General features: G+C 34.7%; 1 protein-coding gene across 2 annotated transcripts; it reads left to right on the top strand.

Annotated features, from left to right (window-relative positions):
• Window positions 1-15: 15 nt before the first annotated feature.
• On the top strand, window positions 16-15,919 carry LOC125650577 (uncharacterized). Of its 2 annotated transcripts, none has more exons than XR_008802784.1 (23): window positions 16-155; window positions 1,026-1,114; window positions 2,315-2,384; window positions 2,606-2,690; window positions 2,797-2,927; window positions 3,160-3,295; window positions 3,526-3,644; window positions 3,918-4,042; window positions 4,242-4,407; window positions 4,645-4,829; window positions 6,433-6,540; window positions 6,661-6,783; window positions 7,370-7,434; window positions 9,551-9,697; window positions 9,868-10,069; window positions 10,448-10,494; window positions 10,655-10,696; window positions 10,932-11,118; window positions 11,269-11,404; window positions 11,622-11,728; window positions 12,406-12,530; window positions 12,852-13,047; window positions 13,221-15,919. XR_008802784.1 is itself a non-coding variant. In XM_048878970.2 (23 exons), exons 1-23 carry the CDS (start codon window positions 59-61, stop codon window positions 15,101-15,103), a joined length of 2,775 nt encoding a protein of 924 aa, XP_048734927.2. In that variant the 5' UTR covers window positions 16-58; the 3' UTR covers window positions 15,104-15,919. The 2 variants fall into 2 exon arrangements, 1 of the variants encoding a protein (XP_048734927.2); XM_048878970.2 differs by having other exon boundaries at window positions 12,852-12,968; window positions 14,938-15,919.
• The last annotated feature ends 335 nt before the right edge of the window (window positions 15,920-16,254 follow it).

Genomic DNA, 16,254 nt, shown 5'->3' with positions numbered 1-16,254 from the left:
CAGAAGAGAGATGTACGCATGTTTACTAGAACTACTCATTTTATTGCATGTTTGAAACATGTCTTCCAAAGCAGAAATAGTAGATCAATTGAAGGCAGCAGTAACTAACGGTAGGACGGACATACTGCGGTCTATCATATCAGCAGTAGAGAAAGGTATGTACATGTGGCAGTGTTCGAATTTCCTCAGGACTTGTCAGAAGTTTATGTTTATTTCTTGAGATTGTTTATTACATAGAGGATTATGAATTATGAAATTGTAGATATAATATGTATTTTGGATATGACATCACCATCATGTTAATGCAAAGACACTTGAAAATAGCTAATTTCCTCAACATTAACCCCACCCCTACCCCATACTCAAAGCAGAGTAAGTTTCGTATTTATATTAATTATTAATAATATATAATTCCAGACATAACACAGTTAAACATTCTCAAGGAATCTTGCTGTCTTATGGCTTCCAACTTTGAATTGTTATTTCCATTTTTTTTTTAAAAAGTTATACTGTAGCGGACAGTTTAAGAGGGAACTTATACTGTCTTGCTAGAGAGCTAGCTTTTCTAGTGGTGTGGTAGAGTGTCTCTCTTGATCACGCAAGTTAAGCCATAGCGAGCGTAATCAGCACTGGGCTGGGTGACCGCTACACGTTACAAATTGGTGGCAATGGTGGGATTCTGGTGTTTGGTGGGAGACCTGGTTCAGGTAGAGTCTCTTCGGAGCTCTGGGGACCACGGTGGTTGTCGTCGGGAACAGCGGATGCTGTTACTAACCAGGTGCCAAACACTCGGAGAGTACTCGTGCTAAGCTTCGGGACTTAGCGTCCCTGAGTGGGGTAAGTGTAGGGAATAGTATAAGAGAGAACTGCCTTGCTAGAGAGCTAGCTTTTCTAGAGGTGTGGTAGAGTGTCTCTCTTGATCATGCAACTTAAGCAACAGCGAGCATGATCAGCACTTTGCTGGGTGACCGCTACACGTTACAATACTAACTAATATTATGATGCATAATTTTTTTATTTTGTAGATAAAGATTTATACAGTCCAACATTGTTAAGAGATATTTTGAATGAAGTATGTTGCGAGGAGGGAACACTTCTTCATTTATCTTCAAAGGTACTACCATATAACTGATATTCAATCAATTTTCTGAAGTTTCAGAATGTGTACGTATGATGCGGAGTTTTCCACAAGTTGTTCTATCATAGTGTTGTGTCATTGTCAACTTTTCTTGCACTATAATGACCTGCACCGTGATGGTTTATATTTTTGAAATAACATTTACTGTCCTAATGCAATTCCTCAGATTGCTTTAACCATTTCTGTGTTACATGTCATTATGCTTTCACTCCATGTTGTCGAGGGTAGACAAATAAATTTTTGAAGTACTTGCCCAAGGACAGGTAGAAACACCCAATTGACTTGCCCTACCACAAAATTCACTTGTCCCATCTTAAATTAAGACAAAAATAAAACTATTTGAAATTGTTTATCTTGTTGTATTTTATTCAATCACTTCATTCCTATAATTTCTCTTTGGTCTTCGTGATAGTGCCACGACCAACGGCCAAATTTGGTCCCAGAACTAGAGATATTCCTGGTTTCTCTTTATTTTGTTATACTCTGCATGCTTTGTAGATTCAAATGGCTGATGGTTCTTTTTCCTGCTAAATGTCGCAAACTTTTATCTTGTCCATGTTTCAATATTCAACAAAGCATTGCACGTTTGCTTTGACATTGTGTCTAGGTAGATTTGGCACTTTGCTATCTATTTTAACTTTGCTGTACATTTAAACATGTTAGTGATCTATGTCATTTCTAGAGGGTTATATGTATTGCCATTTAATCGTCGGATGAATGCTGACCTACTTTTGGTTTATCTGACTGACCAAGTTGATACATTTACATTAATTTTGACATGATTGTGTTATATTTTCATTTTGCTTTAAAAGTTCACTTGCCCACAGACAAGTCCTTTTAAATTTTACCTGCCCAACGCTAAGAAATAGCTGTCCTGGGCATCGGGCAGTGCTATTTGTCTACCCCTGAATTGGTGTGGAAACCGTTGTTGTATTTGTAAACAAACAAGTTAATTTGTGGGTTGTTCAATGAATGCAGAGGCATGAAAACTGTATATATGTATACACAAAGTAGTAAAGTTGTCCATATAATTTAAACTGGTAAATGATCTGTGTTCATAGTATCAAATAAAGGATATTGAATGATTTACAATTGATGCTTGAATTAGTTGAATAAAAATTCAGAACAAAACACAAGAAAGTGTCATTAATGTTTTGATAATACTGAAATTTACAGCTAGGAAATGTAGATATGGTACGAACATTACTGTCAGCAAATGCTGATCCAGGAATCCATAATGATGCAGGTATGTGATGAATTATCAATATTTACCAACCAATAATTGTTTTGATATCTCTAGTGAAGTTTCACAATTGCACATATAATATTGCATTAAAATTATGACTAAAATTTCACAGTTCAGTTTATCTTATTTAAAAGACAACATCTTTGCAATATACATGCTTTGTTGTAATATATTTAAGCATTGTTTGAAAAATGTATAAGCCAATGCTTCCAATGTTGCAGGAAAAACTGCGTATGACTTGGTTGATGATGAAAATGTTCGTATGGTTTTTAGTGAGGAACTTCTTCAAGCGACAGCACAGTCAAAGTAAGTTACTTATAGTAACTAAAGTACAAGGCTAGATATCTTGTGACCACATGGTAACTGCTGTTCTGAATAAGGAGAAATAAGTAGCTGTGTGGATGTTTTGCAGATTAGGGCGTGTCTGTCAGCTGTTTGCTTCGGGGGTGGATGTGAACCTGATTGACAGTGAAGAGAGTCAAAACACCCCGCTCCACTGGGCCGCTTCGTTTGGAAACAGAGCTGTTATACAGTGCCTTTGTAGTGAGTAGACGATCCAATTTATCATTGATATTGATGAACTACTACTCACATACATGTAGCTGTATTAGCTAGCTGTGTTAATTTAACTCGCAAATATTTCTAATGAAAATATCCATTTGTTTTTCTTCAGCAGAAAAACTTTTTGTGATTTTGTCATTTCAAAGTCTGATTACTTTTATTTACACACATATGTATGATGAATTTGCTTGTACATGTATCTGTTGGTTTGTAGCTCGTGGTGCTGATGTGAGAGCTGTGAATGCTAACGGATGTACTCCACTCCATGATGCTGTCAAGAGAGGGGATGCTCAAGCTGTTACAGAGCTGTTAATGCATAACTCAGACCCCATGGCCAAGGTCACATGTGGGTTAGTGATGCTGTTTTCAAAAGTTCAAATTCATCAACACATCTTTTGATTGGTCTTCTCTGAAGCTTTGAAATTCTATTAACTAGTCAATCATGATTGTCAATGATTTCGTCAAGTCCTGTGAATTCAGAGAATTAACACACTAGTATCATTGTATGGTTATATTTCATTGTGTTGGGGTTACAGTACCTTTCTGTCACTGTAAATGATTTTTATGTGGTTTTTTGCAGGAAAGATGAGGGTAAGACAGCTGTAGATCTAGCATCTGGAAAACCTCAGGTTCTAAAGGTGTTGAATAATCCACCCAAAGCTCTACATGAAACTGACAATGCAACAGGAGCTCAATCAGGTATGAGACAACGAATTCATACACCTATCAGTGATTTGAATTATCTATCTTTGCAGAGTCAGCCAAAAGTTGTTATTGTACCTAAGGCCACAGTCTTTTTATTTCTTGGTTTATGTATCCACCGACCCATTTATTGATTATCTTTGAAGTGAGTTATTTGGGTTGTCCACTGTTTGTTTTTGTTTGGACAAGATGACAGACCGTGATGAGCATTGTGGCCTATAGGCAATTTGTAAGAAGCTTTGATATGCAGACATATTATTATTATTCAAGGACTTCAGAAGTTGACCATCAGGGCAGATAGTACATCTGATACTTCCCTCCACTCTCCGCTGCCAAATGGAGATGTAAATGGCCCTCTGTCACCCACACCTCAGCTCAAAACACCAACATTTTCAGTATGTGCAAAGGAGCAAATATCTTTCTTGGAATTATTACCTTTTTCGCTGTTGTATTATCAAACACATATCTACTACACAACAATGTAAAAAAAAAATCATAGCAGAAATTTCATCTCTATTCTAAAAATCACTATGATATCACTTTGAAAGGAAGTGTTGCTGTAGCACAGCTTAATCTGGTATTTACTGTTTGTAGAACAAGATGTCATTGGATTCCACATTGCAGCCTCCTAAACCAGTGGTCACAGAAGAGAAGTTAGGGTTACTTTGGCCGCAACCCCAAAGCATCATACAGAGAGATGGAAAACCATTTACATTAGATAATCAGCTTCCAGTGTATGTTTCAACAGGTCCCAAGGAGAGTAAGTGACCAGGAAAGAACAAGTGCAATGTACACGTAAAAGTGGGCTAAAAGAATTTCATTTTGATTGCACAATTGCTCGTTGGAAGTTTATATAATACAGTAATGACATAAAGGTATCCGACAGAAGATGATTAACATGTATATATAGAAAAGAATAAATTGTATTGGCACTGCACTTTGATGAATTGATTCTGACTTGTGACAAATTTGAACTCAATAGTGTATTCTTTCACAGGTTCCAAAGAAGTGTTAAGGATATGGCAGATCCGAAAGTCCACTTTTGAGATGCTTAGTCTTAATATGACAGTAGACATTTTTACTCAGCTTTCTAATTTCTCTGTACCCCACATTCTATGTTGTGTCAACAACCAAGTCTGTCCAGGCTGTGCATTGTACAAACTGTCCATCTCATCAAGTCAGGTATGTGCCAGATATACTGAAAGTAAATGGTGTAGTCCTACGCATTTTCTCACTTCATTACAATACTGTAGTTTTTCTCCAGTTTGATACATACATCTGTATATGTGATTTACCCCCACCTCCCGATGGAAGGTCAGGGACATGGTTGTCTTCTGCTGGTGGCAGCATTGTTGTCGGCATTGTATAAACTTTTTGCAATTTTGTTTACTTCTCTAGAACTGTTGACCAATTTCAAACAAATTTGGCAGATTATCTTTGGATGAAAGGAATTCAAGTTTTGTTCAAAGAAGGGCCATCTCCGAGGGGATATAGTCACGAATAGGCAGAAAATAGGGTGGGATCTTCTTAGAACCACTGAGCAAAAAAGATGATATTCTGGCAATCTAATTAAAATTAGATCTTTGATCACAAAGTGTAGCGATTGCATGAGCGGATCAAAGATCTAATTTTAATTAGATTGATATTCTGGGATCTTCTTCTCGAGAACAAACTGGGTCAGATTAGACGAAATTTATATAGAAGCTTTCTGTCACATAATGAAGATTCAAGATTGTCCAAATCATGGCTCGGTTATATATAGGGAAAAAGCAGGACCATGGTTAGACATATTCATATGCAAGCATCATCAGGGAGTGCAGATTAGATTTGTTCAAATCATGGTCACCAGGGGTAGGATGGGGCCATGATAAGGGAACAAAGTTTTATGTGAAAATATATAACGAAAAAACTTTCAAAATCTTTTTCTCAAGAGCATCTGGGCTCTGATTAGACATACATGTATAAGTATGATTGCATCATCAGGAAATGCAAAATTTATTGCCCCCAGAAATAGGATAGGACCACAATAGGAGATCAGAGTTTTGCATGGGAATATGTAATAAAAAGTCTTTAAAAATCTTTTTGTCATGTACCACTACTAAGGCTATGATTACTCAGGTTGATAGGCAAGCATCTCGGTAAATGCAGATTCCAGTTTATTTAGATCATGGTCCTGGGGGGTAAGGTGGGGGATCAATTTTTAGCAAGGCAATATATGGGAAATATTATTTTAATCTTCTCAGCAACAGCAGAACCATGGTTAGTAATATCAATATGCAACCATCCTCCAATGCTGCAGATTAAAAAAACCCTTAAAAATCATGACTGGGGGAGGGGGGTGGGGGGCATATCATTGTAGGGGTTGGATGAGGTCTCAATAGAACTTCAAAGTTTTACAATATAGTAGGGGTGAAACAATACACAGACCTTATGATATGGAACATATTTTGATACATCAATGTGATGTGATACATTTACAGGTTGTATCTTGATTTTATAACAAATCATGATATCGTAAAAAAATGAGTATTTATTTGTCGTTTTGACAATAAATCAACAAAATATAGTAAAAATTCAAATTACATCTGCTTTGAAATTGTTAATGTTCCTAAGTCCCTGATTTATATGTGTGTTCTTGGTCTCAATACATGTATCAGGCATGTGTCGATCATTTTCTGCACAGATAGCCATTTTCTACGCCTTTCACTTACATAGGCCAATAACAATCAATGACCAGCAGGAATTAGCATCACACATTGCATAAATTTATTCTTTGCTTTTACAGATCAAGATAGTATGTAGCGATATACTCAGTCTGCACTATGCAATAGCAACAGTCTTTCAATTATTTTCACTGTACAAGGATGAGAAAATCCATATACCGCCATTGCTGGTAAGTATTTCATGAAATTTTAAATACTACGTACAGTGTATGTGATTATGGTTTTTTGTTTCGGTTAGATTAGTTAAAGTTTGTCTTACGGTACAAAAGTTCACCTTCATTCCACTTTAGATCGACGATTGGCCAGACATTCATTACAGAGGAATTCTACTGGATATTTCCCAGGGGAGATTACTCATGAAGGATTCACTTAAAAGTGTTATAGACACATTATCTCTGAATAAGATTAACATGGTATGTTTAAAAAGTATTTTCTTCTCATTTTCAATGCACTTTTAATAGTATTTTGAAATTTCAATGCACTTTTAATAGTATTTTGATATTTCAATGCACTTTTAATAGTATTTTGATATTTCAATGCATTTTTATAGTATTTTGAAATTTCAATGCACTTTTAATAGTATTTTGATATGTCAATGCACTTTTAATAGTATTTTGAAATTTCAATGCACTTTTAATAGTATTTTGATATTTCAATGCACTTTTAGTAGTATTTTGATATTTCAATGCACTTTTAATAGTATTTTGATATTTCAGTGCACTTTTAATAGTATTTTGAAATTTCAATGCACTTTTAGTATTTTGATATTTCAATGCACTTATAATAGTATTTTGATATTTCAATGCACTTTTAATAGTATTTTGATATTTCAATGCACTTTTAGTATTTTGAAATTTCAAGTAGTATTACAGCAATGGAACGTGGACCTCAAAATTTGCAAATGCTGTAAAGGAAATCTTTTTAGCAGTATTTGAACTCTTTCTTTTCAAAATTTCCAAGAAAACAGTGATGTAATTTCTTTCAATGGTTTCCTTTCAGATTCAAATATACTGTAGGTTTACAAAGAAAGACGAGCCTGGGTGGCAGGCACCTTACTCCAAAAGGTCTGTTTTTGATGAAAAAATTTGTAATGGATAAAGTGCTAGAACATCATGTCTTCCACTCCTTGTCTTTTTATCACAAACTTAAATCTTGCCTATAGATTTGCAAATACTTTATCTTCAGACTTTTGTCATCAATCAAGCGTATAATTAATTTTCCACTTGGGGGGGGGGGTATAATTAATTGTTTAATTGTACTATTTAGATGATGACCGAATTGCCGTATGATGCTCTATAATTTTGAAAAGATTGTTTTGATTTGACAATGAAACAAAAATTTAAAAATAAAAAAAAACATAAATAGGAAATCATGTCAAAAAACTCACTCAGGAAGTTTTAAATATACATGTACATGTATACATGTACGTCTGATTACTATAAAATGTGAACTATAATGGTTGGACCTTTAATTTCTGGATTTATTTCAACTTTCAGTCTTTCAATGTCTTGATCTCTCGACGTTTTATCAAAGTACCTTAAACTTCCAAGTTATTTAGAGTCACTTGTATTTACATATCAATTGATTCTCTCCTTTGTGAGCTGTACACCTATAAGTTACATCAATAGATATGAAAATTGCCCCATCTACTTCCAGATATCAGTAACTTACGTTTCAGGAAATTAATATCCGCAATGGGTATTAGATAACAAAACTTTATACACATATTAGAAAGTTTTAATCTCATGCAAATCTTGAAACATATTTAAAGTACCGTATATACATACTTGCCTATAAGTTGGTTCGCCTATAGGTCGGTTGTATATTTTTAAGGTTATTTTAGAGGGATATGCCATTGACCCACTTGTAATTCGGTATAACTTTTTGCAAGAATCGGTTAACAATTTCAAATCAATGCTCTAATGTTTTCACCTCTGTTTAAAATGATATACATGTATTGATAAATGCGACACTATTCATTCATTTTCTCGGCAAATCAATTTCAATAATATACACTTAAAATGAATAAAATCATTAAGATTTGTAAATACTTGTACTTTATGCATGATATTAGAATACATAAAAAATATAATATATCAAGTCAACATGAATCATAATAATCGTCGGAGTACTAGTTAGTTAAAAAAAATACTATACATTATGCCATCCATAAAAATACTATTCTTCTGAGGACACACCTACAAGTCGGATATAGAGTTTTGTACCAAATTTTAACTCCCAAAATTCCGACTTATAGGCGAGTATATACAGTAAATTCAATTTCTTTCAATTATTTATTATGTTTATTACAGAGAATGAAAATTCTAGGAAATTAGTTTAATTTTAAAAGTGTTATTGATGCAAAGGGTAAAAGTTTATGAATTTGAATATTGTGGAATTTCAAAAGGATGATAACTCCTCCCAAATCCAGAAGTGTGTGTGTGTTGTCATGTACATGTATAAGACAAAGTCCAACATTCTAATCATACCTCTCACTGTGGAAAATCAATAAACACTTATAAATAAACATTTTATTTCTTGTAATATTGATTGATTTTAACATTGTAAATTGAAAGAATAGCAGATCCAAAACAAAAACTGGAAGGATGGCTAAATTTGTCAATTTGAGCGTATGCTCCTGTTAAAACAAACACACAGAACACTCTGCAAATAAAACATAGAATCAAGAACATTCCACATGTTTTATATCAGTCATGTAAGAACTGCAAATAAAGATATAAAACATGTGGAATGTTCTTGATTCTGTCAGTCATGTAAGTACTGCAACTGAACATAAACTTAGGAAATATGTATTATATGTTGTGCTCTGTTATTAAATTTGCGAGATACTATATATTTAATGTCATGGAGGGGGGGGGGGGGGTGTCACTGCACATCATGGAATGTGTGGAATATGTTAGCAGTGCCATGACCCTTGATGTCAAGGTTGACCTAAAGTAGGGGTCAAAGCATTGACACTGAAATTTACTGCAGGAAAGAGTTTTGTAAATCTTGAGAATATAATGGCTACAATATTTCAGATTAATATGAATTAGAAGACATCCTTGTGCAATGTAGATTCAAGTAATTGTACCTATTATGTTCATGATAAGACCTCAGGTGCTTCGGTCATTTCATATAAGACAGTATTACTTTTATTGCATTGTGTGTGTATTGCAGCTCTCTGTGTGACTTAGATAACTACTGTAGTGACCGAGGCATTCAGATGGTGCCAGTCTTAGATGTGATGCCACAGATCCAGTATGAAGACCTGGATGATCTTTATCCCACATTGCAGGATTTCATATCTATCTTCCAGAATGCTCAGTAAGCTGCAGATATGCTTTTACATTCAAGAGAATTATTAGGGCATCTTTATAACCATGTTGTTAGTATGAAATTTCAATATGACTGAAAGGTTCATGTAATAAGTGAATGACAATGTGTAATAGCACGCTGTTTACAGAAATTCTGTATAGTTTTTCTCCTCTCTACAGATTTGTCAGTCTGGGTCCGAGACTGAGTAGCTTCGTCTTGGATACAGATGATGGTAACCTGGATATCAGTGATTCCATGAAGCTGCTCCCGCTCCACGGAGATAAAACCATCCAGATCTGTGGCTATCCTCTCCATGGACTGGATACCAAATTGTTGTTTGACATTCCGCCTAACGTACTTATCAATGAATATGGGATAGAGGTACAAAGGTCCGCTAGAAAAATAGCTTCAATAATGGTGTATTGTTTATTTTGAAAAAATGTGGAAAATTTAATATTCAAAATCTTTCATTGAAATGCATTTTTGTGTAGTATGTATGCATATTATGGTTGGAATAAAGAGGTATGGAGGCGTGGTGTGTTTAAGTATTGACATCATGTGCGATTTGCCTCTGACAATATGAGAGAACTGAACGACCGAGTAGGAACGTGTATTTGAGTTTGTACTACTAAAAGTAGTTCTCTTACAGTTACATGTATTTCAGACAATGGCTATTGTGAAACCTTCATGTATATAGGGTTACATAGTTTATTTCTTGTAAGATCATATGCTTTAAATTCCTCTACTTTTGTTTTACAGGCAGACTATGAATTTAGAAGATTTTGCACTCCTTTATCAGAGAAAGGGTAATGTTCTAGCGTGTTCCACCTAACTACTTTCAATCAAAAGAATGTTTGATGTTGTGTGAAACAAACTCTCATATACTTGTACTTGTGTATAAATGTATATTTAGGAGAGTTAAGGAAAACCAAGTTATGATGAATCTATTGTTGTTGTTGTTTTCAGTGTGGGTTTCTTCCTTTGTCCTGGAACATCTGCATGGAACAGGTAAAATCCTTTATTTTATGCTCTGCTGGAACTGTAGGTTGCAGATTGTTTTGTGGTAATTCTCTGAATGAGAAAAAGCAAAGTGAGAGATTCACACACATGTTCCTTGGCATATTTCTGTTAATGATAGAAAGAAAGTAAGAGATTCACACACACCTTCATTGGTATATTTCTGTGAATGAGAGAAAGAAAGGGAGACAATCACACTTGTGTTCATTGGCATATTTCTGTGCAGTATTGCAGGATGTCCTGAGGCAGCTATAAAAAATATTTACAATGCTGTGAAATGTGGGGTGACTCACGGCTGTACTGGGATAGTGGTCTGTGATTGGTCAGGAAAAGGACACCTAAACAGTCACACATTCTCCTGGCCAGCATACATGTTAACTGTTGGATTATCTTGGAATTCAAATTGTCACCAGGTAGTCACTTTCGATTGTCTGAGAAAGTGTTAATAGAAAGTTAGCAGTAAATTCTCGCTCTCTCCTTGCAACCCATGCTTATTTACATTTTTTGCTGTGCTGTTTGCTGTTGATGATGATAGTGATTATGATGATGTGCTTCCTATTCAGGACTTTCTGTTTTCCAACCTGGGGGAGCTGATGAACCAGCATGTGTTTTGTGATAAAAAATCCATAGCTGGCCATGTTGTAGTAGAACTTGGCAGGGCAGAGACTTACCTAATCCGATGCGCCAGGGCACAGGCAGGTAAGAGTTTTTAGTCGAATACTTCTTTTTTTTTTTTCTTTTTTTTTAAATATATACATGTATTGAAATAAATAAAAGTTTCTATAAATGATTTTTCTTTTAAAAATTTTTATTGAGAGTGTATCCTCAAAAACATTCATAAAGCAGCATTCACAATAGACATTACTAGAAGTTTCAAAATGAAGCAAACAATATTTTCATCTCCTTTCTGTCATAGCTGGGGATATTCAGAGGTTGCCTGATGCTTTGGGGTCCACACTCTTTAAATTTCTTATGGCCCCTGACACAGTATCTATAGAGCACCTGTCTATAGAGGCCGTACAGGTAAGAAATTTACATTTATAGTTCTATAGAGCACCTGTCTATAGAGGCCGTACAGGTAAGACGTTTACATTTATAGTTCTATAGAGCACCTGTCTATAGAGGCCGTACAGGTAAGAAATTTACATTTATAGTTCTATAGAGCACCTGTCTATAGAGGCCTTACAGGTAAGACGTTTACATTTATAGTTCTATAGAGCACCTGTCTATAGAGGCCGTACAGGTAAGAAGTTTACATTTATAGTTTATCTTTTGTGGAAACATTTTACCAGTACTTGTATTTATTTAGAGGTTGTAGTCTCCTGTTTATCAGAAAGATGAGAAAAATTGAATACCCTTTTATATCTCCAATTTACGAAATGTAGGTATCTAGTATTTGACCTGTCTGTCAATCAGACTGTGTGTTGTACATCAGACTGGTTTTTTTTTTTAATGCAGTTTTTGAATTTGAAAAAGTTGTCAAAACTGAAAGTGATGGGAGATTGGATCCAAAAAGAACTGGACTTTGTTGTCACTGGGACATGATGTTAAATAAAAAGAATAAGTCAAAGAACTTGTATACTGATGCAGAATTGATAGATACAGTGTACAATATATTCAAGTCTCACTGACCGTTTATCATAGTCGTTCTGTTCCTAGTCTCACTGACCGCTTATAACAGTCTCTCTGTTCCTTTTAAGCGTACAGTCCGCCATATCAGAAAGTGTCAACAGGAGTTGAGCAATGCGGACCCCCAGTGTCAGGAGAGAGGGGAGCTGATGTCAGAATTAAACCTGGCATGTGAATTCATGCTACTGGCCACCAGGTAAGCCATTAGAGGCCAGTCTGTGGAAAGGGAGGGGGTTAAAGAGGGAGGTGTGTGTGAACTAAATAGGAAATACCAAAATCCTGTGCATACTCTATTATCAAAATATAGTAAAACTTTGTTTCAAAATATTGAAAGTCATTTTAGAGTCGAAATTAGACCCATATCATGCATAGTCCTTGTGAAAATATCTGTGATTGTATAAAGCTGTATCTACATGTATATATCTTATCTTGTTGTAAATGAGTTTTCCAGTGTTCATTATTACCTGGATACTGTTGTGTTTATAAGGTAAGTTGATAAATATACATCTCGTTACAGAATATGCCGCTCCCTCCTTATAACGGGGAAGAATCCGAGTGGAAGTTCGGGTTATGCTGCCATTAATCTTGGCATTAACAACCTAACAGCAACTGTAAAGACTGACATAGCAAACAGGTAGGTGGGGTGCTGTTTGTGCGCAAATAAATGTCCATGCATTGGTGACTTAGGGAAACCAATGTATAATAGACATCCAGTAGAGGAAATTCCAGTGTAGGAGTTATTGCCCTTGACAAAAATTTTTAAATCATGAATAATTGATTATCTATGGAAAATATAAACTTTTTCAGAATTAATAGTTTACCAGATTTTTTATTATATCCAGTGAGTAAAATTCCTCAGAAAGATATATTTCTATCATGCGCAAAGTTTGATTTATTAAGATTTTTGCAAAAAACTATGACATCACATGAGGATCGATCAACCTTAAGCTGGACTCTGTCTTTTCAACCAAGGGGATCAGGCTAATTACAACCAAACTTGCCACAAAGCATGCTTTGGTAATGAGGATTCAAGTATGTTTAAATGAAGAACCACATCTTTTTTCGAGGGAAGATAATTATAAGATTTAGCGATAGTTTTGTGGCATCTTTTAAAATTCTTCTCCAGACCATTAGGCCAATGTCACTCAAACTTAAAACAAATTATTCTTGGGTAAAGGGGATTGAAGATTATTCAAGTGAAGGGTCATGCTCCCTTCAAAGGAGGATAATCATGAAAAGACAAAAATAGGGTGGGGTCATTTAAAAATATTTTCATAAAACACTGGGCCAGAAAAGATATATAGATAATATATTTAAAAAATCTTCTCGAGCACTGCAGGGACATGATTAGTCATATTAATATGCAAGCATCCCCAGATAATGCAGATTCTAATCTATTCAAAGTGTTGGTAGGTTGGAGCCACGATAGGGATCAAAGTGTTACGTAAGAATTTGTAGGAAAGGATCTTTAAAAATCTTCATCTCAACGACAGTAAAGCCATGATTAGTCATATTAATGTGCAAATTAACATCTACAGGTAGTTTAAATTTAAGTTTGTTCAATTCAAGGGCTACAATAAAAGATAAAAGTTTTTTTATACAGGGAATTAATTAAAACTAACTCTTTTCAAGAGTAGCAGGACTACACTAATCATATCCAAATGCAAATATTCCAAAGTTGTTTGGGTCTAAGGTTCTTGATATGTCCCCGCAACTACATGTATAGTTGGGGTGCATATTGTTTTTGTCCGGTCTGTCTGAATGGTGAGTGATAGGCTCTCATATTTCCATTCCTGGTGACAAAACCTTTCCATGGCGCCAAAGTTTTTAACATTGTGACCACCAAACATGGTGAGTTAATGCATCTTGGGTTGAAGGTGTGTTGTGACCCAAAAGTTGGTCAACATGGCATTGCAAATGACAGTGTCACAACTTGTGGCTTCAAACATGCAATCATAGATATGTATCATGTACCCAATCAATGCACTTTATTTAAAAGGAAATGGTTTAGTTGGATGTTAATCCTTAATTTGATTACTACTGCATCACTGAACACATTAGATGGACATGTTTTGTTGTGTGAGTGTAGGTTGCTTCTGTTTAACTGGAACTTGGTATTTTAACTGATCATTTGATGCCATTAACTGATTAATGATTTTGAAACCAGAAATGTCCTGATTGCTTTAAAATGAAGCATCTGTGCAGAGATTGTGGATAAATTTACGCATGGGTGACATTTACAGTATGATGTGCATGTCTGAATTAACTTTCAAATGTATATCGTGTAAGAATGATTTTTGAAATATAGATATGTTTAGATTAGCCGCAGTATCTAGCAAAAGTGTAGCTATGTTAGGGCAACCATTTACTCGTTTCTCTGGTTCGTCAACAATTACAAGTGTCAAAATTCCAGACTAGTTGTAGAATCTTTTTCTCGATATGTATGTAGATGTTCACATCTTCAAAGCCTTCTGTGCATTGCTCACGACAACAGAGAGATGATGGAAGTTGGAGATGTAATTCACAACTCCTTGTTTTCCTTTCATGTTTAAATCACTGGATTTGTATGAAGATGTACTAAATCAAGCTGTATTTTTTTGCAGGATTTTAGAATTAATGGAACCACATAAGGCAGCTTGGAACAGCCATTACCTGTCCTCTATCGGTCTTCAGGAATCCCTCGGGGTGTTTCAAAATTTACTGAGGTCTCTCCTGCCCAATCAAGACACAACACAGCTGATGAATCGGGGACAGATACAAACTGTTTAATGTATTTACTCACCACCCCTGTGTGAATAGACTTGAACTGCACAGTGCATAATTTTTTGTCATTTTCATGCATACTAATTCACCTATTTTAAAAAACCGACACACTCTTCATTATCATACATTGTGATTTGTAGCATGTGATATTTTTTCAAATGTCATACAAAGTATGATTAAGGAATATACATGATCAATGAATACATGGATATATGAGTATGCTATTCAGTCACTCATGTACAATGTAGGATGTCGATGTGAAAATTTTATTTGATTTATTCAGATATGATACTACTACCGTGTTAATGCGAGTACTGTATGCATGAGGCTGTCAAGTGTGATACTATTACATGGAAACCAACAGTGGGGACTGCTTTTTGTATTTTGTTTTAAAATTTATCTTTTTGTGGAAAATATCTTTTATTACATGGTTTAAAAGTTTTATATTTGATAGCTTGAATTGAAACTTCTAAATGGTTTTTCTTCTTCTTCCAACTGTGTTATTTAGCATAACCAAGCTTTAATCTTACATGTATTTGTTTACATAGTAAAATAATTGTTATTGTGAAATTTGATTAAGGTGTATTAATGTATTTTAAAAATCAATCTTGGTTGCATTTGTTCTGGTATATTTTGTTAACTTGTGATAATAAAGAAAACTATTTGGTGCAGCATTGTTTATTAAGATCTGATACATGTATGTATTTTTAGATTGGTTTTGTATTTGTATAAAAATGTTCTGACATGGTGATATTTATGTTTACAGGTCATGTATATCTTAACTAACCTTGTATAAATAAATTGGGACAATTCTATATAAAATGGTGTCTTATCTGATTTATCCAATGCGCAATACATAGGCATATATATGTAATGTAAATAACTTTATTAGAAAATACATACAGGTATAACCAAATGACTGAATATAGTACTTGTACTAACTTTATACAGTGGACTATAAGGGTAAAAGTAAAACCATTACATGTATTTTTAGCGTCCACAATGATGGACTTGCTTATATCCTTCATTACTGTAATGTTGTGTATGGTGGACTTGCTTATATCCTTCATTACTGTAATGTTGTGTAGGTCAGTAATGAAGTTTCTTCTCTCAGGGCATGTCTCTCTTTTGCATTTCTTGAGTATGTCCCAGCTTTT

This window comes from Ostrea edulis, chromosome 5 (assembly GCF_947568905.1).
Source record: "Ostrea edulis chromosome 5, xbOstEdul1.1, whole genome shotgun sequence".
Lineage (NCBI taxonomy): Eukaryota > Metazoa > Mollusca > Bivalvia > Ostreida > Ostreidae > Ostrea > Ostrea edulis.
The sequence above is the reverse complement of the archived record's forward strand: the minus strand, read 5'-3'. Positions and strand labels throughout refer to the sequence as shown.

Bases quoted from the DNA above. Each gene is read 5' to 3' on its own strand.
- LOC125650577 (XM_048878970.2), top strand. From the start codon at position 59: ATGTCTTCCAAAGCAGAAATAGTAGATCAATTGAAGGCAGCAGTAACT. The intron at 7,435-9,550 runs GTCTGTTTTTGA...TGTGTATTGCAG, and splicing joins CAGGCACCTTACTCCAAAAG to CTCTCTGTGTGACTTAGATA. The intron at 11,119-11,268 runs GTAGTCACTTTC...CTTCCTATTCAG, and splicing joins GGAATTCAAATTGTCACCAG to GACTTTCTGTTTTCCAACCT.